The following is a 25066-nucleotide window of genomic DNA, read 5'->3' as shown; positions in this document are numbered from 1 at the left end:
AGTGATGATGTCATCAGTAACTTCTTTAGTCGCAGGTCCATCTGTCCACCAACCTCCATCCTGGTCTGAGGCCTCAGGTCCCGGGGCGATGGCGGGGGGTCGGCTGGGGGGGACATGGGGGAGGAGGAGGGAGTGAAGGAGGGAGGGCGGAACGACTCCCTCCGACTCTAAAGCACTTTCCTATAGCTTTTAGATTAGACTTCAATAAACCATGCACAGCCAGAGCTGTGTGTGTGTGTGTGTCCGTGTGTGTGTATGTGTTCGTGTGTGTGTTCGTGTGTGTGTGTGCATTAGGGAGGAGATTTAGGGGCGGGGGCAGAGAGGTGATCTCTAAGGAGGGGGAAAGTAGAAACTGGGACAGATGGAGCCAATTGTTGCACTCTACGCAAATTAAGAAGCAAGACATCTGCACACACACACACAGACACACACACACACACAATAACTAATGTGCAGAGATTGAGTCAGGTCACATTTCAGCGGAGAGAACGAGTGTGTGTCTCTACTCCATCGGGCGACCTTTGACCTCTCTCACCAAAACTACACAAAGTCGAAAGATTCTTGATTAAAAAATAAAACTTTGACAAAAAGTTCTGGTGCGACCCGGCAGATGCTGCGGTTCTGTCGGTATTTGTGTGAATGGCAACACATTTAAACACACTTTTCTTTTACAATTTATATATATATATATATATATATTTTTTTTTTGTTGATGTTGCAACCCTGGCAGGCCTGGACAGCTGTGTGTGTGTGTGTGTGTGTGTGTGTGTGTATGTGTGTCACCTCCGGGCATTTAGACACTTAAAGCGTCCGTGTCGGTGAGATCCGTTGTCAGATCAGTAGATCAGAGGTCAGCTGGTTCCAGGTCAGCCAGATCCTCTTGGACCCTCAGGCTGGTTCTGGTCCAGTGGGTCGCTCTCGGTTCCTCTTTCTGCAGATGTTCCACTGACTGTAAATCTCTGCACTCGCTCCAGTCAAAGGACATTTTATTGGAAGAGAATTCCGACACAAGAGGCTGAGAATTCGACAACTAGAGTTCTGGTGTTAAAATCAAAGACAAAAAAGACTCTCCAGAGGATGATGATGATGATGATGGTGATGATGATGATGATGGAGATTCTCTTAAAGTCACCACCTGATACTCACTGAAGCATGGAGCAGCAAGACAAGTCATTTAAGGTTCATTTAGTGAAAATGTTCCCTTCAACCTGGACGCAAATAAATGTAGGGGAAACATTTCTCCACGTTATTTAAAAAGTCCAGAGAAAATAAAAAGTTGGCAGGAGTCCGTGTTCAAGAGGCTTTACTCTTTAAGACAGTGAAAAAGAAAGAGCGGCGCTGCCCCCTGGTGGCCGCGCAGGAGCGTTTCTACTGCAGTATGACTTAAAATCATGATTGTTAAAATCTTCGGTGGTCCAGACGTGCAAAACAAATGTACAAACTCTAAAAACAATTTAGACACTTTGGAAATTGTAATTTTGTTTCAGGATCGTGAATTTTCCTTCAGGAAATTCTACTTCTGTTTCAGGAAATTGTAAAGTTGTTTCAGGAACTTGTAGTTTTGTTTCAAAAGTTTAATTTAAATTTGGTTCAGGAAATTGTAAAGTTGTTTTAGGAACTTGTCATTTTGTTTAAAACGTTTTTTTTGTATTCGTTTCAGGAAATTGTAATTTTGAATTTGCAAATTTGTTTCAGGAACTTGTCATTTTGTTTTAAAAGTAATTTTTAAATTTAAATTTTGTTTGAGAGTTTATAAAAAAAATGTTTCAGGAAATTGTCATTTTTAGTTTTTTAATTTGTTTCAGGAACCTGTTATTTTGTTTCAGAGTTCTTTATAATGTGTTTCAGTAAATTTGTAATTTAGTTTCAGAGTTTGTGAGTTTGTGTTGCAGTTCTGTGCAACCATAAATTAGGAAGTTTCTAGAATTGAAAGAGTTAAACAATAACAGCAGCAGAAGGACCGATTTGTTAGTGTGGAAATGAGTAGATGGAGATTAAACTGTAACATTGTCAGTGGTTGGAAGTCCTCCCCTCCTCCTCTTCCTCCTTCTTCTCCTCCTTCTCCTCCTCCTTCTCCTCTTTCTTCTCCTCCCTCTTCCCCTCCTGCTGTTCCTCCTGCAGCTCCTCTGTTCTCCCAAAAGCAGACTCCAGTTCCTGCAGCAGCAGCAGCTCCTGCGAGGACGTGCATGCTCCCTGCTGCCCTCTGCTGGCGGCCGCTTCTCCCTCCATGTAGTTGGGCTTCACAGAAACGAGCTGCAGGTGATTCAGGACCTCCTGCGTCTCTGACACTCCACCAGACAGGAAACTGGTCTCAAGAGACTTGAGGACCTGAAGGCCGAAGTCCCCGACTTCCTCGTAAAGTGGCTCGGATGGTTCGGGGGCCACCGGCGGCTCAGAATGCCGAGGGTACTCCGGGTTCTTCACGCTCTCCTCCACGGAGTCGGACTGAACCTTCATGGGCTGAAGCAAAATAGACATGATTCACTGAACTTGTGAACAAACCAAAGAACAAGGGAAACTCACGAAGAACATGGAGAGAGTCCGTCTGTCGTGCAGCTTCCTCTGAAACACCAAGAAGACGCAATGAGATCATCGAGGTTGCTGCTAGCCTGGCGGCTAAAGACAACTAGCAATGACAAATATTACTTTGCTGAAGACAACTAGCTATTGACAACAAGCTAATTGTTACTTTGCTAAAGATAACTAGTTAGCAACCACAAATGATGTTACTTAGCAGAAGATAGCTAAAAATAACTACCTAGCAACAAAGGGCTATATGTTTCCTAGCTGAAGATAACAAGCTAACAATGACAAGCTAAATGATACCTAGCTGAAAATAACTAGCTAGCGACAGTAAGCTAAATGTTTCCTAGCTCAAGAAAACAACAGTAGCCATCTAAGCTAAATGATACCTAGCTGAAGATAACTATTTAGCAAGGACAATAATAACTATACTAAGCTAAAATTAACTAGCTAGCTACATTAGGAAAACATTTCCAGGCAGACAATGACTACAGTTGCCATCCATGACATGCTACATATCTGATGATACAAGTTAGAATGCACAAAAAAAATGTTAACTGGCCGAAGATAACTAGCAAGCGATGATAAGCTAAATGTTATGTAGTTGGCAATAACAAGCTAGCAACAATTAACTGAATGTTTTCTAGTTAAAGAGAACTAGCTACCAATGACAGGCTAAATGCTATCTAGCTGTAGATTATTAGTTAAAAATGACAAGCTAAATGCTAACTAGATTACAATGACTTGCTGGAGGTGAAAAGCTACATGCTACCTAGCTAAAGATGAAAAGATAAATGTTACTTGGTAGCTAGAGATAAATAACTACAGGCTACTTAGCTAAAGATAGCTAGCTAAATATGAGAAGCTAAACGCTACCTAGCTGAAGATTATTAGTTTAAAATGACAAGCTAAATGCTAGCTAGTTTAAAATTACTTGCTATAGGTGAAAAGCTGAATGTTACTTGGTAGCTAGAGATAAATAACTACAGGCTACCTAGCTAAAGATAGCTAGCTAAAGATGAGAAGCTAAATGTGACCTAGCTGAACATTGTTAGTAAGCGATGCTAAGCTAAATGTTTTATATGTTGTTAGCGAGAAAGGCGTTCATTCTGACCAGGGTCTGATTGGCAGCCAGCATGCCTTGGTTGCTGTCGTTTCCTCGGATTGGGACTAGTGGCATGGTGCCAAACTTCTGCTTGTGGAGGTGGGATGTGGAACGTCGGCGCACTGGCGGCAGCGAGGAGTCATCACTCTGTGAAACAGCCGTCAGCACTCAGTATTCTACGACTAATCGTAATGCACGGTTGCTAGCTCACATGAGCGTTGAGGAAGCAGCCGATCCACTCCCAGAGTTCCGCCTCTTCGCTACAGCACAGGAAGCTGAAAAAATAAAGAACACAACTTCCATCTGTGTTCTGCCCACGATGATCCCGTCTACTCACAGCTGATGTCTGTCCATCGTGAGCGTCAATCCAAACCTGTAAGAGTTGAAACAAAGGTCAGAAGGTCACCTGTGTGTGTTTGACAGTAAGTTGGAGTCACATGACCTGCTGGGCGCTTTCAGCTTTCTGCGAATCCCGATGTAGAGCTTCATGTCCTTCAGACCCCACTCTTTCTCTGGGCGCAGACTCTGGACCAAACACACCCGTCACTTAACCCATCCAATCAGCTACCCGGGGTAAGACGTAGCAACCTTTTTGTCTTTCAGCAGGATCAGTTTATGATCTTTGATCTGGAAGATTCTCTCCTGGAATCTGGTACCCTGGTGAAATTTTGGAGGCTCTTCCCGAAACTTCAGGACGCCCACCTTGATGACTTCCCTGCGGCAGACTGGTAGAGACCACGTCTTCATCAAAACTATATTTTTGTTCACGTCTGTGTGTTCTTACAAGTGAGGGCGTCGACTCCGTCCATCTTCAGGATCTTCTTCACGACTAGGTAGGCGGAGCTCGGGTCAGGAAGCTGGCACCACTGAAGCACCTGCTCCAGAACCTTCTCTTTAGGCCGTAACGGTCGCTCTGAAACAACAACTCTGTGTGTTAAATCTGTGTCTGTGTTTCCTCGTGCAGGTGAGTGACTCTCACCCAGCTGACCATCCTCTACAGCCTCAAACATCATCCACACGTCTGCAGGTGAGACGTTCCTCAGGTAGAGAACCTGGTTGGTCAGTTCCTGAGCACAGACACTGGGCGACACCTGCGGGTCATGTATATCACTGTTAACTATGAGGCGAGGTCCACTATTCACACAACAACACACCTTCAGAGTGACACAACAGTCTGGGAGCTTCTTCTCCAGGTACACCTCGATGATCAGGTCCCCCGCCTGAGACAACTACACACAAGCAAACGCACAACTTTATCTTCTCAACGCTCTGTATGTGTGTGAGTTGAGTGTTTGCATATGTGTGTGTACCTGTGTGTCCTTCCAGCTGGTGATCAAGCTAACCTCCAGGTCAATCTGAGTCTGATGTTCTTCGTCAATCTAAACACACAACAGTGTCACGTCTGTCAATCAAGAGGTGTTAAACAATTTCCCGAAGGAGACCTCCTGGGGGATCAATAAAGTTTTACCTTACCTTAGCCGAATTGGAAGTGTTAGCATGGTTAGCAGTAATAGGATTGTCATCAGCCGCGATAGCACTGTTAGTAGTGATTAGAGAGTTGGCAGTGATAGCATTGTTAGCAGAGTTAGCAGAGACAGCAGAATTAGCATGGCTAGCAGTGATCAAATAGTTAGCATTGTTATCAGAAGAAGAAACTGATCAGGACTTACGTCAAACACGAAGGGGTAGTTGTTGATCAGGTCCTCCATAATCTTAACCTCGTACTCGCCTTTCCCATCAGTCTGAAACAGACTTGGTGCAAATAGCAGTGAAAGGTTCTTGGTGCACATCTGGTTCAGTCCTGCACACTTCTGCACCCTGGAAGGAGCCTTGGGTCAGTCGGTCGGTTAAATCATCTCCAGTACATTTACTTACCTGTACAGGTGACTCAGCAGCGCAGCTAGTGTCATTCTGTTGACCCGAGGAAGAATTCTGATCAGTTCCTTGTAACCCTCCAACCTTTGACCCTTGTGGGGACTCTCTGAGAAAAGAACCAGTTGCCTCGTCATCAGCCGGACCCTCCGAAGATCCCTCCTTCACACTTACTTGCAGCTTCCTGCCACAGGGGGTGCAGGTGAGACATGAAGACCGGGTCCTCGATCTCTCGGAAGAACCTCTTGAGGACGTCTGTTACATCCTCGATGAAATGGTCTCCAATCCGAAGCCACACATTTCGGGCGTCCCGGCGAAACTCATCCATCAGCAGCTTGATTCTGGACAGTGCTCCATTCTTCCTGTAGATTCCCTCGTGTCCCAGACCTGCAAAAAACAAAACCGATTCCACAATCATCTGAACCTATTGGAAACCTGTTAGAACCCGCCAGAACTGAACTCACCGTACTGTGTGACAAAGTCAATGCAGCGGTCCACAATAATGGGAATATCATTGCGGCTCATTTGCTGTTCCCGTAGTGTGTTCCCTGTCCCGCCGGCCGCACGCCTGATATCTGAGGACCACAGAGCGAAGTCCGAACGACCAGCTCCCTGCAGGTGAAGAGTTCTGACCCCAAAGAACCAGTTATGAGACCAGGACATAAGCTCCAGAGGGCACAAAAGAACTGCAATTACCTTCCTCGCTCTACCAGAATCAGAACCTCCTTCTTCTCATCTCCTTCAGTTGTGACACCTGTGCACACAAGGTTACTGCAAAATCCCGACCAGAAACAGCAGAGGCATGTTGCGGTACTGACTGAGTTCCTGTAAGCGGTTTAGATTAATAATGTCCTCGGCAGCTCCAGTTCTGACCGGACACATAAACAAGTTTGACTTCTGCAGGACAAAGAACTCCTCCTTCCACTGTTGAGGATTCAACATGTTACGAAACTGCAAGAGACCCACTCGCTCGAACTCCTTTGACAAGAGGCAGTGACAGCTGAGGGGCGTGGCAGCCTGCAACACATGGGATGGTGAGGGTGTGAGTCTTTGTGTGCATTTGTGTGTGACACCATCTACTGTACATGTGTGCTACCTTCCCAATGGATCTGGTCCAAGACTGCAGAGCATCCAAGGACTCAAGTCCAAACTGGTGGAACCGGTCCGAGGTCAGGTACAGCTCGAAGGTGAACCTAAACCTGCAACAGACTCGGTCAAGGGTCTGAAGTGAGATCTGTCTAGTTTAGCTCACCTGTTGATGAAGCCATTGGTACTGCTACTGTTGGTACAGTCGGGACGGCTGACCCCGAGACATAGAATGTCCTTGACTGGGATGACCAGGCTCGGCTCTGCTGAGCGTTCTGACGGGTAGAGCAGCAGAGACTCACCCAGCTGACACCAGAGCTTCTGAAAGTCTGAAATACACATACACTGTCATTTTAGTTTGGGTCCCTGAAATGATCCACCTCAGAAACAACACACCTTCACGGTTTCTTCGGGTCAGCGTCGTACGACCAGAGCAGTTGGACTTAAAAAGGAATCCAGAGAGAAGAACTGGCTGTGTGATCTCATCGTAGACACCCGGCTCTGAAGACACACATGCCTGTAACAGCCTTGCCCACCACAAAACTCAGTCAACAGCTGTTTGTCGGTACCTGAGCAGTACCGGTCCAGTTGCATGTTCACCTGATGACTGTGCACATCAGTCAGAGTTTCTGCCTCCAGAAATATCTGAGTGACTGTTTTTAACAAAGTTTGTTCAGCCACTGCCGAACACAGAACCTGCCGTGAGACATTAGGGTCACTCACAGACCGGTCAAACACAGATGGGTCACAGATAGATAGATGGGTCACCTTTAGCAGCTGCTCCTGTGAAGAGAACCGAGCGTGGTCCCGGCGGTACCGTCCATCTCGATACTTGTGACTAATGAATTCTCTTCTCCGCTCACTCGATGGATCAGAACTGAGCTCATCTTCTGCTGACAAATGGGCCGCCCAGAACTCATTTGCCCGCTCGTTACCGAGCACAATGAAAAGCTACACAAAGAGCAATAGTGTGAATGTGTGTCTGTGTGTATGCAAGTGTGTGTCTGTGTGTGTCACCTGGACAATCTCATTGCTCCACACACTTATATCCAGTTTCAGACTCTGAACTTTAGACACCATGGTTCCTAAACTTCTGTGCTGACCTGAATACAGTCCAGAGAAGGATGGGTCAGGTGAGGACGGTCCGAGGGGGAAGGGGTGCAATTGGTCATGGGGTCTGTACCTGCACAGTTCTTGCAGATGACCACACACAAGTTTATGGAGGCCCAGTCTGGGTTTGGAGCTTTGCAGTCAGCGCAGGTTCTGTTGGATCGATTGGACCAGATCTTCTCGGCCACCTCGTAGTCAGACAGCGTCTCAGCGATGGAGTCCTGCAGTTCCTCCATCCAGGCTCGCTTGTCCTGGTCCGATTCTGCTGTAAAACTGGAGGAAGGATGTGAAGGATGGCGTCAGGGCAGTCGCATTAGCAGAACCACACCTGAAGGTTCTGTATGGGGTGATCAAGTCAAAGCTCTTGTTCTTCCCGTCCCGGATTGTCGCTCCTCGAGCTTCGATCAATGTGATTCCAATTCTGTTGCGAAAACACTGAAGACATGAAGGTGCCGTGAGAGTGAGATTCTGACCCGGCCTGGTGCGATAGACGGCCTTGTCACCTGCTCATTCTTGTACAGCCAGATCTGTTCGTCGTCCAGAGCCACATACACCTTGGACTTGGTTCCCTTGAGCTCCAGAACACCATGTTTCTGACAACGGAACCCGCTCTGACCCCAGACCAGCTGGTCCCGTACGTGGTCTTGCAGAGTGGAGACCCAGCGAGCCCTTGTCCCTGTGATGTCACAAGAATGCACACTTATCTGTGTGAGTGTGTGTGTCTGTGTGTGTCCTACCTTCATTATCTGCTCGGAATACAAATATTCGCTTATTCGTCACAATCTCAAACTTGTTGTCTTTGGAGGGGCGGCACATCTGGACCACTTCCAATGGGATCACCCCTTTAGAGTACACGTCCTGAAACGCACAAGCCCTTAGATTTGTATGTATGTGTGTGTGTATGGGTGTGTGTGTGTACCTTGTCACTGCTGAAGTACACAAGGTTCCTTCCGTCAAATTTTACGAAGCGTTTCTGAAAAACGTAATTCCTACGAAACAGAAACATGTTTATTTAGTGATCATGTGACATCTTGTTCTTCGGGGCAGTCACGTGACCAGCTCAAACACGCACCCTTGTGGCGACAGCTTGTCCAGCCAGCCGCTGATGACGGGCTGTGCTCGCTCGTCCTCCGAGGTGAAGCTTGCATACGGAGAGATGGTCAAGTCCTCGTCACATGGCCTGTGCTGGTCCAGACCAGAGAGCCGACGTATGCCGTGACCCGGTGGGTTTCTGTTGAGACCGGAGCAGTCATGTGACTACATGAAAGACACTGAAAGAGCTCTGCTCACTTACTCGTCTCTCCGTGCTAGCTTCCATCTCTCTGAGGGTTCTTCGCTCTGCAGAGTAAACAAAAATCAGGTTTCTGGTTCCGAGTGACCCGAAACCTGGAGCTCACCTGTATCGGCGGAGGATTGGTTCTGCTACAGAAACTTGACTCGCAGTAAGGACTGATGACAGGATCTGAGTCTTCTGTGGAGCACACAGACACTGAAGGTTACTGCACTGGTGGGTCGTGGGTTGGGTTCTCGAGTCACACTTGCTGTGTGTCCACAACAGACTGACCTGCTACAGATCCTGACGAGGTGCTGCTCAGAGTTCCGGCGCTGAAACAAAAACCCAAGAATGAAGTCAGCGCTGGCGTCAACGAGTCAATCAGCGCATGCACCTGTTCCGCTGGTACTTCCTGTCAGCTGTCACTGGAGGCAGAGTCGGGGGGGCGGGCAGATGACTCTTCCCACTGCTGGATGCACCCCAGTAAATCTCGTTGGAGACCATCTCCATGGTGTTGCTATGACGACGTGTGGGATGCTGTTGCAGGGCGGAGGGGGCACTGCTGATCAGTCTTGGGGGGACCACGGGTGACCCCGACTCCTGATGATTGTGGACTCTAATGGACGGCGGCTCCTCCGGGCTGAAACCTTTACTGCCGGGGAACATAACTGACTCTCTGGAGATACCTGGGTAGCTAAAGTGGACAGGGGTGGTACGGCGCCGGTTGAACACAGTTCTGGGTTTAGGGACAGGCTTCACACGAGGCCTGCTGGGGTCAGAGGTCACCAACATGGACGCCAAATCAGGCGCTGAGCTGTTTCTGGATGCCTCAAAAGTTCCCAGCTCCCGTTCGCCAGACACCGACTGACAACGGTTCCGGCGGGCCGCCCCGATGTCACTGGACCTCAGTACGTGGGAGAGCAGGCGCAAGATCCGCTTCCTGTGACCTGTGGCAGTGATGCCCAGACTCACAAGGGCGTCGTGGTCCATGTGAGCCAAGTCTCCTGCCTGCAAGAGGCCCGCCCTGCAGAACGTCTCCACATACCTGGAGTGAAGAAAACGAGCCACGTGACGTGACGACCCGGCACCAGGACTGCTGCTCACCTATCCAGGTGGATGACGCCCAGGAGAGACTCGACTGACGATTCTTGGTCCAGCGATGAGATGAAAACCATGCTCTTTGTTCTGCTCCTGCAGGTCCAACTACCACATCCATCCCATCCTATAAGGGGCGCTACAGGGTAGAGCGTCTGAAAATGTTATTGACTTGTTGCTCACACTTCAAAAGCCTACAACATATAGAGTCACAGAGGTGAGTCAGTGAGAAGAATCATAGAGTCACAGAGGTGAGTCAGTGAGAAGAATCATAGAGTCACAGAGGTGAGTCAGTGAGAAGAATCATAGAGTCACAGAGTTGAGTCAGTGAGAAGAATCATAGAGTCACAGAGGTGAGTCAGTGAGAAGAATCATAGAGTCCCAGAGGTGAGTCAGTGAGAAGAATCATAGAGTCAGAGAGGTGAGTCAGTGAGAAGAATCATAGAGTCAGAGAGGTGAGTCAGTGAGAAGAATCATAGAGTCAGAGAGGTGAGTCAGTGAGAAGAATCATAGAGTCACAGAGGCGAGTCAGTGAGAAGAATCATAGAGTCAGAGAGGTGAGTCAGTGAGAAGAATCATAGAGTCACAGAGGTGAGTCAGTGAGAAGAATCATAGAGTCACAGAGGCGAGTCAGTGAGAAGAATCATAGAGTCAGAGAGGTGAGTCAGTGAGAAGAATCATAGAGTCACAGAGGTGAGTCAGTGAGAAGAATCATAGAGTCAGAGAGGTGAGTCAGTGAGAAGAATCATAGAGTCACAGAGGTGAGTCAGTGAGAAGAATCATAGAGTCACAGAGGTGAGTCAGTGAGAAGAATCATAGAGTCACAGAGGTGAGTCAGTGAGAAGAATCATAGAGTCACAGAGGTGAGTCAGTGAGAAGAATCATAGAGTCACAGAGGTGAGTCAGTGAGAAGAATCATAGAGTCACAGAGGTGAGTCAGTGAGAAGAATCATAGAGTAACTCATGCCAGGGTTAGAAGGGTTTGGAAAACTTTTGTTCCAGTCATGTTTCAGTGCTTGTGTGCTTGCGTGCGTGCGTGTGTGTGCGCGTGTGTGTGTGCGTGCGTTTGCGTGTGCGTGTGTGTGTTCCATAAATCAAAGGTTGATCGAGAGGAGAAAGGAAGCGAGTGAGGATGCAGATAAGACACTTGAAGGATGTCGACACACCCACTCCACTTCCAGCTGAGCACGCGCACGCACGCACGCACGCACGCACAACAGACACAACCCAGCGGAATGTTACAGAAACCTGCAGAGAAAACGCGTGCGTCTGTGTGGGAACAATAGTTTTGCTTTGTAAAGATGAACAGAAAATGTTCATCGGTCGGACGCACGCGCACGGGCGCGCACACACCTTCAGAGCAGAAACACGGCACTTGTTCTCGAAGCTGTAAACAGGACGCGCACTGTGACGTCACTCAGAGGGAAGTGACTGGACTTCCTCTCTCTGTACAGTTATTTTTGCCCCAGAAACCAGTGCACCAGTCAAACGGGTTGAAGGTTCAAATCCCAGTGAGACAACTGTCCACCCTTTCAATTAAAAAGTTTAAATGTGGGTTTATATGAGGATATATAGAGGAAGAACTTCTGGAAAGACGCTCTCAGATCACTTGTTGTGTTTCTCCGTCACACTTTGTAACTTTTATTTATAACAGTATTGGACCAGTGAAGTCGAAAGTGCATCGAGCAGAACTTTGGACCAGAAAATAGTGGATCCGTCCAGTGATCAGAACTCATAAACCTGCCTGATGATGTCCAGGACACGCCCCTGCATCCCAAACAAGTGTCTTACCTCCGATCCGGTTCCCGGGGCTCGTGCCGCTCTCTGGTGTCAGATCCCGTCCTAGGTGGGTCGGTCCAGGGGTTTAGATTTTGACTCACTCGAAACTTTTTGACCTGTCAGGACCAGGTCCAGTTCAGCTGGCAGCGTCCGTGGGACTCCCAACTCCGGACAGGAATTTTGGACGTCAAGTTGAAAGTACTACAAAGTAAACGTTTCCGCTTTCCAAAGTAAAAGCTATCAACAACTGGACTGTGGCCGTGTGTGCGCGTAAGCTTGTTTTAATTTGAAACAGCAAAAGCGGATGCAGGTGGCGGAAAGAACCAACGCATCAGTCAACACGCAGCATCATGCCTGTGTCCAGATTCCCGCGACAGCGTGTGTGAGATTGTGTGTGTTTGTGTGTGTGTGTGTCCTTCCTACAAGACTTCTAGAACAGGAAGTAGAGACAATAAGAGTAACAGGAACAGGAAACAAGCTGGACATTTCTTTCACTTAACAGTGAGAATTGATTGTTTATTAGTTTCAGCTCAAAAATCATCATGTTGGAGGAGAAGAAGTCACTCCTGCACTGGTGACCTTCACCCTGAGGTCAGGACGACTACGGGTCAAAAAGAACTAGGTCTCCTCGTCGTCGCTGACCGTGGTCCGGTCCTCGCCGGCGCCGCTCTCGTCGATGTTCTCCAGCGAGTCGGCCCGCTGCAGAGAGAGCTCGGCCACCGACACACACGGCAGGTTGTTCTGCTCCGGGTACAGCCACGGCTTCAGGCTGGGATCGTGCTTCCTCTTCCACTCCGGGTACTTCTGGGACGCCTTGTAGATCTTCCTCATGGCCTGAGACCAGAACCAAACATTTGACCCCAGAACCAAATACTTGAGACCAATAACAGATATAAAAGACCTAGACCAAATATCTAAGACCAGAAATAAATACTTTAGAACCAGAACCAAACATGGAAGGCCAGAACCACAATTGGGTTTGAATAAAGAGAGCCAAGGTACCTTTGGGGCGATCAACTGAGAGACTCTGTTCACGACCCACTTCGGTAAAGAACCTGTACATGAAAACAGTAGTTAGGGGGCGCTGTGGATCAAGGGGAGCTCAAGGTCTCACCTCTAGGGTCCACCTGGGTCAGGTAGTACAGGGTGGAGCAGTTGGTTCCGGTGGACTGGATGAAGTACCCGGTGAGCACCGACACAGCCCGGACCAAGTCTTTTCTCGGAGGATGTTGCTGCAACCAATCAGAGGAGAGGATGTTGGCGAGTCGCCCCCTGGAGTGTGAAAGTATGCTAACGGCTAATGCTAGCAGAAGAAGTTCTCACCGGGTGTTTGACAGAGGAGTTGATGATGAGATAGTCGTCGCCCAGAGGAAGCCAAGACCTCATGGTGACGAAGTCTCGGTTCTTGAGCGGAGGAGGACACCTCCCTGTACACACACACACACACACACACACACACACACACACGTCCGTCATCCAGATTTGATTTGTACTTTCCGGGTTGAGCTACAGAAGTGTGTCGACTCACACGAATAGTATCCCACGTCGGTGTTGACGGTCAGTCGGCCGATGTCGAAGGTGTCAATCATGTTGCCGTCCCACTTCCTGCGGTAGCTGGTGTCGTGGACGACGTCGTAGAGCGTCTCGGCCGTGACGCCTTTGCACACCATCCTCATCTTCAACACACACACACACACACACACACACACACACACACACACACACACGTGGACGTTCATCATGTTTTCCACTGATGTCATCAAATATCGTCTCCGTGGAAACTCGATCAGCTGCTCGGACACCCCTGAATCATTGATGAGGCTTTCCATGGCAACCAGAGTGCACACACACACACACACACACACACGACTACTATGCACATAAACACAAACACATGCTAAGGAATTTCAGGTGTCTTGCTCAAAGGCACCTGGGCATTAAAGTTTTTTTTAAGGAATTCCTGACTACATGAAAACTACATGATCAACACACACACACACACACACACTCACACAACAGAGTCTCACATGGCTCCGCCCACTCAGCTGCTGACTTAATAAACAACAATAATCTCAATAGTTTTGCTAAATATCAACTTCCTGCCTCACTTTCAAGCATGTAACCTTAAGACCGACCGTATCCGGAGGTTCAGGGGGATTTTAAAAGGTGTGTTCAGGTCCAGGTTTTTGTAAGCGTGTGACCCACCTTCAGCTTCTGGACGGTCCTGCTCTCCTCCCGGAGGCACCACACCGTCACCCCGCCCCGGGAGTACCGGCTCTCCCAGCCCTCCAGGCTCAAGCATTGATCCTTAAACGAGGAGAAGTCGGAGTCGTCTGGAATCTGGACCGGCATAATGGAAGAGGCCGGAGTCCGCTGACGTCCACCTGCGCACACATACACCTGTGAAGTCTGCCCCCTCTCCCCTCCTCACCCCCTCACCCCCCCCCCCCCCCCCCTCCATCACGCAGGTGCTGAAAACTGAGAGCATGGATCGTGTTCACTGCAGGGGGGAAGAGGTAACACTCTATCCATGATTCCTAGTACGTTGTAAAATTGAAACACCATCCAAGTCCTGGACTGATGCTGGTCTTAGCTGAAGTCTAGAAAGGGGTTGAGGTCAGGACATGGACTCATTTGACTTCTGGTCCCTGATACAGGACTAGTTGCTGGTCAAAGTTTGGGATGTTCTGTTGTCTTCTGGCTCAGCTCTTTCTTCGCACCACACACTGATGCTTGTGAGCAAGAACCCTTGTATAACATATGTATTATGTTTAATAGTTATGTTATTATTATTATTTTTAATAATTACATTTTCACAATTTGAATATTTTACTGAGTACTGAACTAGTTGATCTCGTCGCATGATTGGCTTATTTAGTTGGCCTATTAAACCAATTTTAAATTGAATTTTAAAAAAAATTGAATTATAAAATACCTTAATATCTTTGGATTATTGTTATTAATAATTAAAATATTAAACATTTGTTTCAAAACCTTTTTATAAATATTCCAATTTATTAATAAAAAAAACAACCATTTAATATACATATTATCGAATGCAATTTTTTTTTAATGCAATGCTTAACCCTTGTGTCAGCTCTGGGTCAAGGTGACACGAAGGCCTGAAAACAAATGTGTTTGTGGTATCCCTTCTGTTGTCTTTGGGTCAAGGTGAACGACCGCCACCACCGCATATGTATTTATGGAAGGTTCATCTTGATCTGGAGACAACACAAGGGATACCACGATGCCATCGGGTCACCTTGACCCAGAGACAACACGAGACATACCTCGATGCCATCGGGTCACCTTGACCCAGAGACAACACGAGGGATACCACGATGCCATCGGGTCACCTTGACCCAGAGACAACACGAGGGATACCACGATGCCATCGGGTCACCTTGACCCAGAGGCAACAAGATGCCATCGGGTCAGCTTGACCCAAAGACAACACAAGGGATACCACGATGCCATCGGGTCACCTTGACCCAGAGACAACACAAGGGATACCATGATGAAAACATTCTAATGAAAAATAAATAAATAAAAGTTTCAACATTTTAAATGTTAAATTTTACCAATCAATATTCACATGGAGCCGATATAGACGCGAAGATCCATGTTCTCAGATCTAGAGGAGCTGATCCACATCCCGGCGGCTCCACATGAGTAAAGAGAAGCGCAGGTGTGGGCGAGGTCGGAACTTTCATTCATTTTTGCAGATGTTCCTCAGCGCGAGAGTGGAAACAAGGTCTCAGGTAAAACACGGACTGGACTTTATTACTGACGTGCCTTCTGTGGAATGGATTTAATGAAGAATCTTCTCAGTGAACAGATGTATGATCATTAAACAAATCTATTGATCCTCTAACTGATCATATTATATCACATGTTAAAAAAAAAGTATGTTATAATAGTCACAAGGGAGGTTATGTAAAAAGTGAAGACATGTGGTTTTTCGCTCTCGAATATTTTGATCTAGTCCTCCAGACGCCCCCATTTCCTGCGACCCTCTCCCCCCCCCTCACCCGCTCCTCCCACCGCCCCGCCCCCCCTCCCGCTGATGAGAGGAAACTGCTCCAGAACTTCTGTGGATCTTGTTCTTCTTCTGCTCCACTGAAGATGAACTCTGCTCTGATCGCGGTGCTGGTCCTGGTCGCGACCGTGTGCGCGGCCCGGTCCCCCTACCAGGCGGTCCTCCAGCACAGCCGGATCCGGGGCCGGACTCAAGGGTGAGTCTGTTCGGGACCAGAGGAGAGGGGGCTTCACCACTTTTTCTGCTAAGGTTGTATTTTCCAGTGTGACGTCAGAGAAGATTCTCTGCAGAATTACTTAAAAAAAGTTTTTTTTTTTTTGCGGAAAAATCTTTATGCATGAGCAGAAAAATGATGAGAAAGTTAAATTAAGTTAAATACTTAAGAATAAAGTACACACAGTATTTTGTGTAGACACTTATTTTTGTCAACACCTGGAGGACCTGGACCAGACACCAGGAGTCCAACTGGACCTGCTGGAATATATTGATCGAAATTGAACCGCACGCACACACACACACACACAACTCATACTCAAAGACACACACACTCTCCTTCCCTCTTTCTCTCTCTCACACACACACACACACTTGAAAAGACGCACTTACCTCACATCACACGCATGAAAACACACGCACTCTTTCTCTAACACAAAGACATTTTAAAACAGCTCACAGACAAGGACTCACACACGTACACTCTAAGACACACAAGATCACACACATGGACACGCATACAGACACACAGTCTCCTTCCCTCTTTCTCTCTCTGTCACACAAACACACACACTTAAAACGACGCACTCACCTCACACACACCTACACACACTCACCTTCCCTCTTTCTCCGTCAGTCACACACACACAAGCACACACACACACTTGAAAAGACACACTCACCTCACACGTACATACACACATTCTGAGACACACAAGATCACACACATGGACACACATACAAACACAAACTCACCTTTCCTCTTTCTCTCTCTGTCACACAAACACACACACACACACTTGAAAAGACACACTCACCTCACACACATATACACACACCGTAAGACACACATACAAACACACACTCACTTTCCCTCTTTCTCTCTCTGTCACACACACACACTTGAAAATACACACTCACCTCACACGCACATACACACACTCTAAGACACACAATATCACACACATGGACACCCATGCAAACACACACACTCACCTTCCCTCTCTCTCTCCATGTCACACAAACGCACACACTTGAAACGACGCACTCACCTCACACACACCTAAACACACTCTAAGACACACAATATCACACGCATACAGATGCATACACTCTCTCTCTGACACAAAGTCACTTTAAGACACACAAGATCACACACAAGGACTCACACACGCACAATCTAAGACACACAAGTTCTTTCTCACACACACGCACTTTACGACACACAAGCTCACACACATGAATACAGACACACACATAATAACACATTAACTCAAACAAAGACAAAAAAACCCACACACACTACAATATTACAAATGTATAGACACACAAAGACACACATGCTCACACACACACATACATGTTACACATTAAAAAAAAAAGTACAAAGACACAAAGAGACACACACACTATAATAATACAAATGTATAGACACACAAAGACACACATGCTCACACACACACATACATGTTACACATTAAAAAAAAAAGTACAAAGACACAAAGAGACACACACACTATAATAATACAAATGTATAGACACACAAAGACACACATGCTCACACACACTCATACATGCTACACATTAAAAAATATGCTCAAAGACACAAAGAGACACACACACTATAATAATACAAATGTTTAGACACACAAAGACACACATGCTCACACACACTCATACATGTTACACATTTAAAAAAAATGCACAAAGACACAAAGAGACACACACACACTATAATATTTATTTTATTTATTTAGAATCCCTTATTAGTCCCGCAAGGTATAGACACACAAAGACACACATGCTCACACACACTCATACATGCTACACATTAAAAACATATGCACAAACACACAAAGAGACACACATTCACTCACACATTCACTGTCTGAGGTGGTCCTGCTACTGACGTGTGTTTATGTGTGTAAATGTGTGTGTCTATATTTTCTCTCGTCTTCATGTTTGTTATGCCGAAGGTATGGAAAAAGTTTTCTTCTAATACAATCATTGTTGTGTGTCAGAGTCATAACAAAGATGTTTGTGAGTCTGTGTGTAAAAACATCTTTCAACTTTTTCAAGTGTGTCACCTTGTGTGTTGCAGGCCAAACGTGTGTGCGATGCAGCAGATTAAAGGAACCGACAAGAAGTATTTCACCAACTGTAAGCAGTGGTACCATCGCAAGATCTGCAGTCAGCCCACGTGAGCGTGCACACACACACCCTCACACACACACACACACCGTGGTCTCTGTGTTAACAACAGTTGTTAAGAGTCACACCAACTCAAACACACACACACTCACGCAGGGTCATCACCACAGACGTGTCTGACCCTTTCACGACTCCGGGTCAGACGGTTCTCAGGACCAGATGTAGAACCTCAGACGAGCTACTGAAACCACAACTACACAACTGAGACCGGAGTTGTGTTGTGTCAGGAAGCTTCTCCCGCAAGAAGTGTGCTTTTGTGTTTACATTGTGTTGTTGCTGGTGTGTGTGGATCACAGTTGCAGGTACGACCTCACCATTAGTCCACACTCTAGAGCAGTAGAACCCGAGAGAAGTTCAGAACCAGCGATCACTTCAGGCCCGGTCACAGCTGTCCAGGATCAAAAGAGTCATTTTTGTTTCCGTGTCTGCAGCGTGATCACATACGAGTGCTGCCCTGGTTACGAGAGGATTCCTGGAGAGAAGGGCTGCCCTGCGGGTACACACACACACACACTAGCAGTAAACATCACCGTGCCGGAATGTTCCTGATGCTGCTGTGTGTGTGTGTGTGTGTGTGTGTGTAGCTCTCCCTCTTGTCAACATATTCAGCACTCTCTCTGCCGTCGGAGCAACAACCACTCAGATGTATTCTGAACGAGCCAAACTCAGGGACCAGATTGAAGGACCAGGAAGCTTCACGTTCTTCGCTCCCAGCAATGAGGCCTGGGCCGCCCTGCCCATGGTGACACACACAGACGCACACAGACACACACAAACATAAACACACAGACACACAAATATAAACACATGCATGCACACAAACATTGACACACACATGCACTCAAACATTGACACACACACATGCACACAAACATAAACACACACACACACACAAACATAAACACACACATGCACTCAAACATTGACACACAAACATAAACACACACATGCACTCAAACATTGAAACACACAAACACACACAAACATAAACACACACATTCACACAAACATAAACACACACATGCACTCAAACATTGACACACACACATGCACACAAACTTAAACACACACAAACACACACAAACATAAATATACACATGCACACTAACATTGACACACAAACATGCACACAAATTTGAACACACACAAACATAAACACACACATGCACACAAACATTGACACACACACACATGCACACAAACTTAAACACACACAAACATAAACACACACATGCACACAAATATTGACACACACACATGCACACAAACTTAAACACACACAAACATAAACACACACATGCACACAAATATTGACACACACACATGCACACAAACTTAAACACACACAATCACACACAAACATAAATACACACATGCACAGAAACATTGACACACAAACATGCACACAAATTTGAACACACACAAACATAAACACACACATGCACACAAATTTGAACACACACAAACATAAAGACACACAAACATAAACACACACATGCACACAAACATTGACACACACACACATGCACACAAACTTAAACACACACAAACATAGACACACACATGCACCCAAACATAAACACACACATGCACACACACATTGACACACACACATGCACACAAAAAAAGACACACACAAAACACATATACACACATACACAAAGACACATGCACACACATATACACACAAGCATATACACACATAAACACATGCACTTACTTATACACACAAACATAGACACACACATTAACACATACATGCACACAAACTTTGATATACACATGCACACAAACGTTGACACACAAATATACACACAAACAAAGACACAAACATTGACACACATGCACACAAACTTTGACACACACATGCACACAAACATTGACATACACATGCACACAAACTTTGACACACACATACACACAAACATAGACACACACATACACGAACAGAAGAACACATGAACACACATGCACACAAAAGCAGACACACACCTACAGACACAAATCCATAGACCCATGTATATACAAATACAAACATAGACAAGACACATAAATGGATACACACTCACACACACATAAACATAGATTAAAGCAAACACACAGAAACCCAAATGCATGCACACAGACACACAAAAACAAACACAAACACACATGAATACACATACAAACAACAGAGACTTGGACTAACATAAACACAAAGAAAACACACATAGACACACACACAGAAACACAAACACTGTAGACACACACACATATACACACAAACACACACATACCTTCTCACACAGACACTTACAAAGACACATGCACACATAAAGCTCAACACACATTTTCACACTGATAGGCACAAACACAGACGCACACACACACACTCAGAGACACACTGAGCAGGTTGTGTGTCTGCAGGAAATCCTGGACGCTCTGGTCAGTAACGTGAACATCGAGCTGATGAACGCGCTTCAGTACCACATGGTGAAGCGACGCCTCACGTCCGAGGAGCTGAAGCACGGAAGCACCTTCGCCTCCATGTACCAGGACCTGGACGTGCACGTGCACCACTACCCTAACGGGGTGAGCGCCCTTCTCCTCCGCCCGCCCCGGAGTTAAACCGGCAACCCCCTTACACACATACGCCTTCTCCACGCCCCAGATCGTGACGGTGAACTGCGCTCGCCTCATCAAACCGGACCAGCACGCCACCAACGGCATCGTGCACGTGGTGGACCGGGTCATCACCGCCGTCTCCAACGACGTGCAGAGCATCGTGGACATCGACGACGACCTGGAGACCCTGCGCGTGAGTCCGGGGTTTCTTTGGGTTGTCGTCGTTGCCATGGTTGTGTGATGAGCTTCCCTCTGCAGACAGCCATCGCCGCCGCCGGACTCGACACGGTTCTGGAGGGTTCTGGCCCGTTTACTGTGTTCGCTCCGACCAATGAAGCCTTTGAGAAGATCCCTCAGGAGACGCTGAACAGAATCCTGGGAGATCCTGTCGCTCTGAAAGGTACGTTTATATATATACTGTATACATATATATATATATACACATATATACATATATATATATATGTGTATGCGTGTGTGTGTGTGTGTGTGTGCTTGTGTAGGTGTGTGTCTATCAATTTATATGTGTGTCTATGTTTGAATAGTTGTCTATGTTTGTGTTTGTATTTATGTGGGTCTATGGGAGTGTGTCTGTTTTTGTGTACATGTGTGTTCATGTATTTTTTTTACATCTGTGTATCCGGGGTTTATATTTGTGTGTTCATGTGTTTATGTGTGTGTCAATGTGTGTATGTGTCTATGTTTGAATAGTTTTCTATGTTTGTATATGTATTTATGTGGGTCTATGGGTGTGTGTCTGTTTTTGTGTACATGTGTGTTCATGTGTTTTTCTATGTTTGTGCATGTGTTTATGTGTGTCAATGTTTGTGTGTGTCTATGTTTGAATTGTTGTTGATGTTTGTATATGTATTTATGTGGGTGTTTCTGTTTTTGTGTACATGTGTGTTCATGTGTTTTTCTATGTTTGTGCATGTGTTTATGTGTGTGTCAATGTTTGTGTGCGTCTACGTTTGAATTGTTGTATATGTTTGTATATGTATTTATGTGGGTCTTTGGGTGTGTGTCTGTTTTTGTGTACATGTGTGTTCATGTTTTTTTCTATGTTTGTGCATGTATGTTCATGTTTGTGTCATGTGTGTGACTATGTTTGTGTCCGTTTATGTGTGCATGTGTTTGTGTGTATACGTGTGTGTACATGTTCGGTGTACGACCTCCCTGGGTTCTATAACTACATATGCAGTGGTGGAGTTGTGTCGTCCAGAGGCGACACAAGGGATACCACAAACACTTTTGTTTTCTGGCCTTCGGGTCATCTTGACCCTGAGACAACACAGAGGTTAAAAAAAAGGTTAAAAATTAAATTCAGTTAAATCCAAACCTTCAATATTCACAGTTGACCCCTCATTGACCCCTCGTGGAACCGTCCGGCTGACCTGGGTTTCTCTCCTCAGACCTTCTCAACTACCACATCCTGAATCATATGCACTGCGCCGAGTCCATCACGTCCGGCTCGCCCCTGGAGACCCTGCAGGGGTCGGTGCTGGAGGTCGGCTGCGACGGCGCTCAGATGACGCTCAACGGGAACGCCATCGTCACCAGGAAGGACCTCCTGGGAACCAACGGGGTGGTCCACTACATCAACCAGCTGCTCATCCCGGACTCTGGTAGGAGAACCCGGTTCAGCGGTCCAGGTTCCCGGCGCCACAGTTGTGTAAGTGAGCGGGTTCTGTCTCTCAGCAAAGACTCTCCTGGAGCTGAGCGAAGGCTCCTCGGTGTCGACGGCGTCCAAGATGTTTGTGGACGCAGGGTTGGGTCCTCACCTGAAGGGCTCGGAGGCCTTGACCCTGCTGGCGCCGCTGGACGACGCGTTTAAAGGTAAAACTTTAAAACGTTGTGATGGTAACACGACGCGTGACGGGGTGCGGCGTGTGTCACAGGAGGCGTGGCCACCAGTCCAGACGTGACGACGGCGATGAAGAACCACCTCCTGAAGCATCAGCTCTCCTCCAAGTCTCTGTACCACCTGCAGGAGCTGGAGTCTCTGGGCGGACTCAAGCTGCGAGTCTTCGTCTACAGAAACGTGAGCGATCTTTTGTTGCGGCTGCAGTTGTTGACACGCGGCGATTCAGTGTCGGTGACGGTTGAGGTTAACGTGACAAGATGTTCTACTGACTTCAGAACCTGTGCATCGAGAACGCCTGCATCGCAGCCCACGACAGAGTGGGTCGCTTCGGCACCATGTTCACCGTGGACAAGGTTCTGACGCCGCCGATGGGAACCATCATGGACGTCCTGAAGTCGGACGACCGCTTCAGGTCAGTGGTCTCGGGGGCGGGGGTCAGCGGTGGTGGTGGCGTGTCGAGGTCAGAACAAACAACTTCTCCTTCAGTCTCCTGGTCGGAGCCATCCAGACCGCCGGGATGACGGAGCTGCTCAACCAGCAGGGGGCGCTGACCTTCTTTGCTCCCACCAACGAGGCCTTCAGCGCTCTGCCTCAGGACGAACGCAACACACTGATGGGTGAGTTCAAACCAACAACCTTGTCTTGATGTATATTGCTGAGTCATGTCATTATTAAGTCACTTCTTGTTAGGTCTTTTGCTGAGTCATGTCATTATTAAGTCACTTCCTGTTAGGTCTTTTGCTGAGTCATGTCATTATTAAGTCACTTCCTGTTAGGTCTTTTGCTGAGTCATGTCATTATTAAGTCACTTCCTGTTAGGTCATTTGCTGAGTCATGGTATATGTTGGATCTTACACACACACGCACACACACACCTACACAGACGCACACACCTAGACCCAGAGACACGCACACAGACATGCACACACACACTGTCACACAGAGACACACACATAGAGACAGACACACACAGAGACACACGCATAAACAAACACACACACCTACATGCACACTCACATACGCAGACGCACACAACTACACTCAGAGACATACACACACAAGCACACACCGACACACACACACACACACAATCACATAGAACCACACAGAGACAAAAACGTTAAACCACAAACAGCGACACACATACATGCATGCACACAGACACAAAAACATGCACACAGACATACACAGCAGTAACGCACACAAACGTACAGACATGCTTTGCACTCACATACACAAATGCAGACACACAAGCAGACACACACACCCAACACACAAACAGAGACACAAGGAGAAACACGCACACAGGAATTGACCTTCAGGCAAGTGTGTGTGTGTGTGTGTCATTGGGGTCAGATGCGTGCCTGTGTGTTGATTGACCTTTGACCCTGTTATCCAGGTAACCCTCAGGAGCTGGCAGGTGTGCTCAGGTACCACCTGGGGGAGGGGCTGCTGGTCAGCGGGGGCGTGAGCTCCCACACCAGGTTCCGACCCCTGCAGGGCGAGCGGCTGGAGCTCGGCGTGGTGAGTCCTCCTCAGACACGACTCTAGCGACGCGAAGTGACCAACATCCTCCCTCTGCAGAGGAACTACACGGTCCACGTCAACAGGATCCCGGTGGTGGACGCCGACCTGATGGCGACCAACGGCGTCGTCCACGCGCTCAACAAACTGGTCAAGCCTGTCGGTGAGTAACTAGGTTAACAATGTCGGCCTCAGAGTTCTGACCCGAACGAGTTCTGTCTGTTCCAGCCGTGAAGGACCGGGAGCAGTCGGACGGACCCGCCGGTGCTGCCAGCAGAGTGAGTGTCCGCCACAAACACACAACTTCACACGGACTCACACACTTCTCCTTCTCTCCCCCCACAGTTCCGTGACGGTGAGTCGATGTCTTCACGAGAGACGCTACAGAGCAACACACAGAGCGAGCGTCTAGTGACGACAACATGACTTGTACGCACTAGATCTCCATCTTGTTTTTTCCAGAAAACCTTTTCCATAAAGTCCTCCGAAGCCGCTCCAGCCGGACCATGAACAAACAGTGAAGAAGAACCGGGTCAGGAAAAAAATGCTAACGCCGTTAGCGCCGCAGCTAACGGACGAAGAGACGAAGAAACGTTTGTCGGGTGTTTTTTTTTTTTATTGAAGTGTCTGGTTATCGACAAACAGGAAGTTGGTCACCGTTGTTTGTTTCTGTTACAACACAATAAACGTTTGTCCTGTCAACGACGTGGAACCGTGGTCACAGGTACGAGGCACGACGGGGAATAATAAACATTCACTTTTACTCTC

The 25066-nt window shown here is 47.2% G+C and overlaps 3 protein-coding genes across 3 annotated transcripts; 1 reads left to right on the top strand and 2 right to left on the bottom strand.

The window, feature by feature from the left end:
• Nucleotides 1-969: 969 nt before the first annotated feature.
• Nucleotides 970-12001, bottom strand: arap3 (ArfGAP with RhoGAP domain, ankyrin repeat and PH domain 3). Its single transcript, XM_087799251.1, has 35 exons — nucleotides 11856-12001; nucleotides 10074-10203; nucleotides 9364-10014; nucleotides 9261-9301; nucleotides 9094-9167; nucleotides 8991-9034; nucleotides 8769-8927; nucleotides 8616-8685; nucleotides 8434-8554; nucleotides 8200-8372; nucleotides 8025-8131; nucleotides 7770-7969; nucleotides 7604-7689; nucleotides 7355-7537; nucleotides 7156-7282; nucleotides 6983-7087; nucleotides 6753-6915; nucleotides 6597-6699; nucleotides 6319-6517; nucleotides 6197-6254; nucleotides 5965-6128; nucleotides 5675-5887; nucleotides 5504-5609; nucleotides 5299-5446; nucleotides 4939-5007; nucleotides 4783-4857; nucleotides 4608-4719; nucleotides 4413-4541; nucleotides 4217-4353; nucleotides 4071-4153; nucleotides 3966-4001; nucleotides 3840-3903; nucleotides 3638-3775; nucleotides 2524-2562; nucleotides 970-2460 (listed from the first exon to the last, which is right to left on the bottom strand). The coding sequence occupies exons 2-35, from the start codon at nucleotides 10142-10144 to the stop codon at nucleotides 2011-2013; spliced, it is 4698 nt and encodes a 1565-aa protein (XP_087655377.1). The 5' UTR covers nucleotides 10145-10203; nucleotides 11856-12001; the 3' UTR covers nucleotides 970-2010.
• Nucleotides 12002-12461: 460 nt separating this feature from the next.
• stard15 (StAR-related lipid transfer (START) domain containing 15) lies at nucleotides 12462-14195 on the bottom strand. Its single transcript, XM_087799249.1, has 6 exons — nucleotides 14049-14195; nucleotides 13372-13519; nucleotides 13167-13270; nucleotides 12958-13075; nucleotides 12846-12898; nucleotides 12462-12677 (listed from the first exon to the last, which is right to left on the bottom strand). Exons 1-6 carry the CDS (start codon nucleotides 14193-14195, stop codon nucleotides 12462-12464), a joined length of 786 nt encoding a protein of 261 aa, XP_087655375.1.
• A 1710-nt stretch (nucleotides 14196-15905) lies between these two features.
• Nucleotides 15906-25003, top strand: tgfbi (transforming growth factor, beta-induced). The gene is made up of 16 exons (XM_087799245.1): nucleotides 15906-16078; nucleotides 18197-18295; nucleotides 18738-18802; nucleotides 18891-19048; nucleotides 20713-20877; nucleotides 20957-21103; nucleotides 21169-21310; nucleotides 22323-22535; nucleotides 22609-22746; nucleotides 22809-22951; nucleotides 23050-23186; nucleotides 23261-23391; nucleotides 24174-24298; nucleotides 24359-24461; nucleotides 24527-24576; nucleotides 24644-25003. The coding sequence occupies exons 1-16, from the start codon at nucleotides 15969-15971 to the stop codon at nucleotides 24722-24724; spliced, it is 2007 nt and encodes a 668-aa protein (XP_087655371.1). The 5' UTR covers nucleotides 15906-15968; the 3' UTR covers nucleotides 24725-25003.
• The last annotated feature ends 63 nt before the right edge of the window (nucleotides 25004-25066 follow it).

This window comes from Callionymus lyra, chromosome 9, assembly GCF_982586985.1.
Source record: "Callionymus lyra chromosome 9, fCalLyr1.hap1.1, whole genome shotgun sequence".
NCBI lineage: Eukaryota > Metazoa > Chordata > Actinopteri > Syngnathiformes > Callionymidae > Callionymus > Callionymus lyra.
Note: the sequence above shows the minus strand (reverse complement) of the source record. Positions and strands in the feature narration are given on the sequence as shown.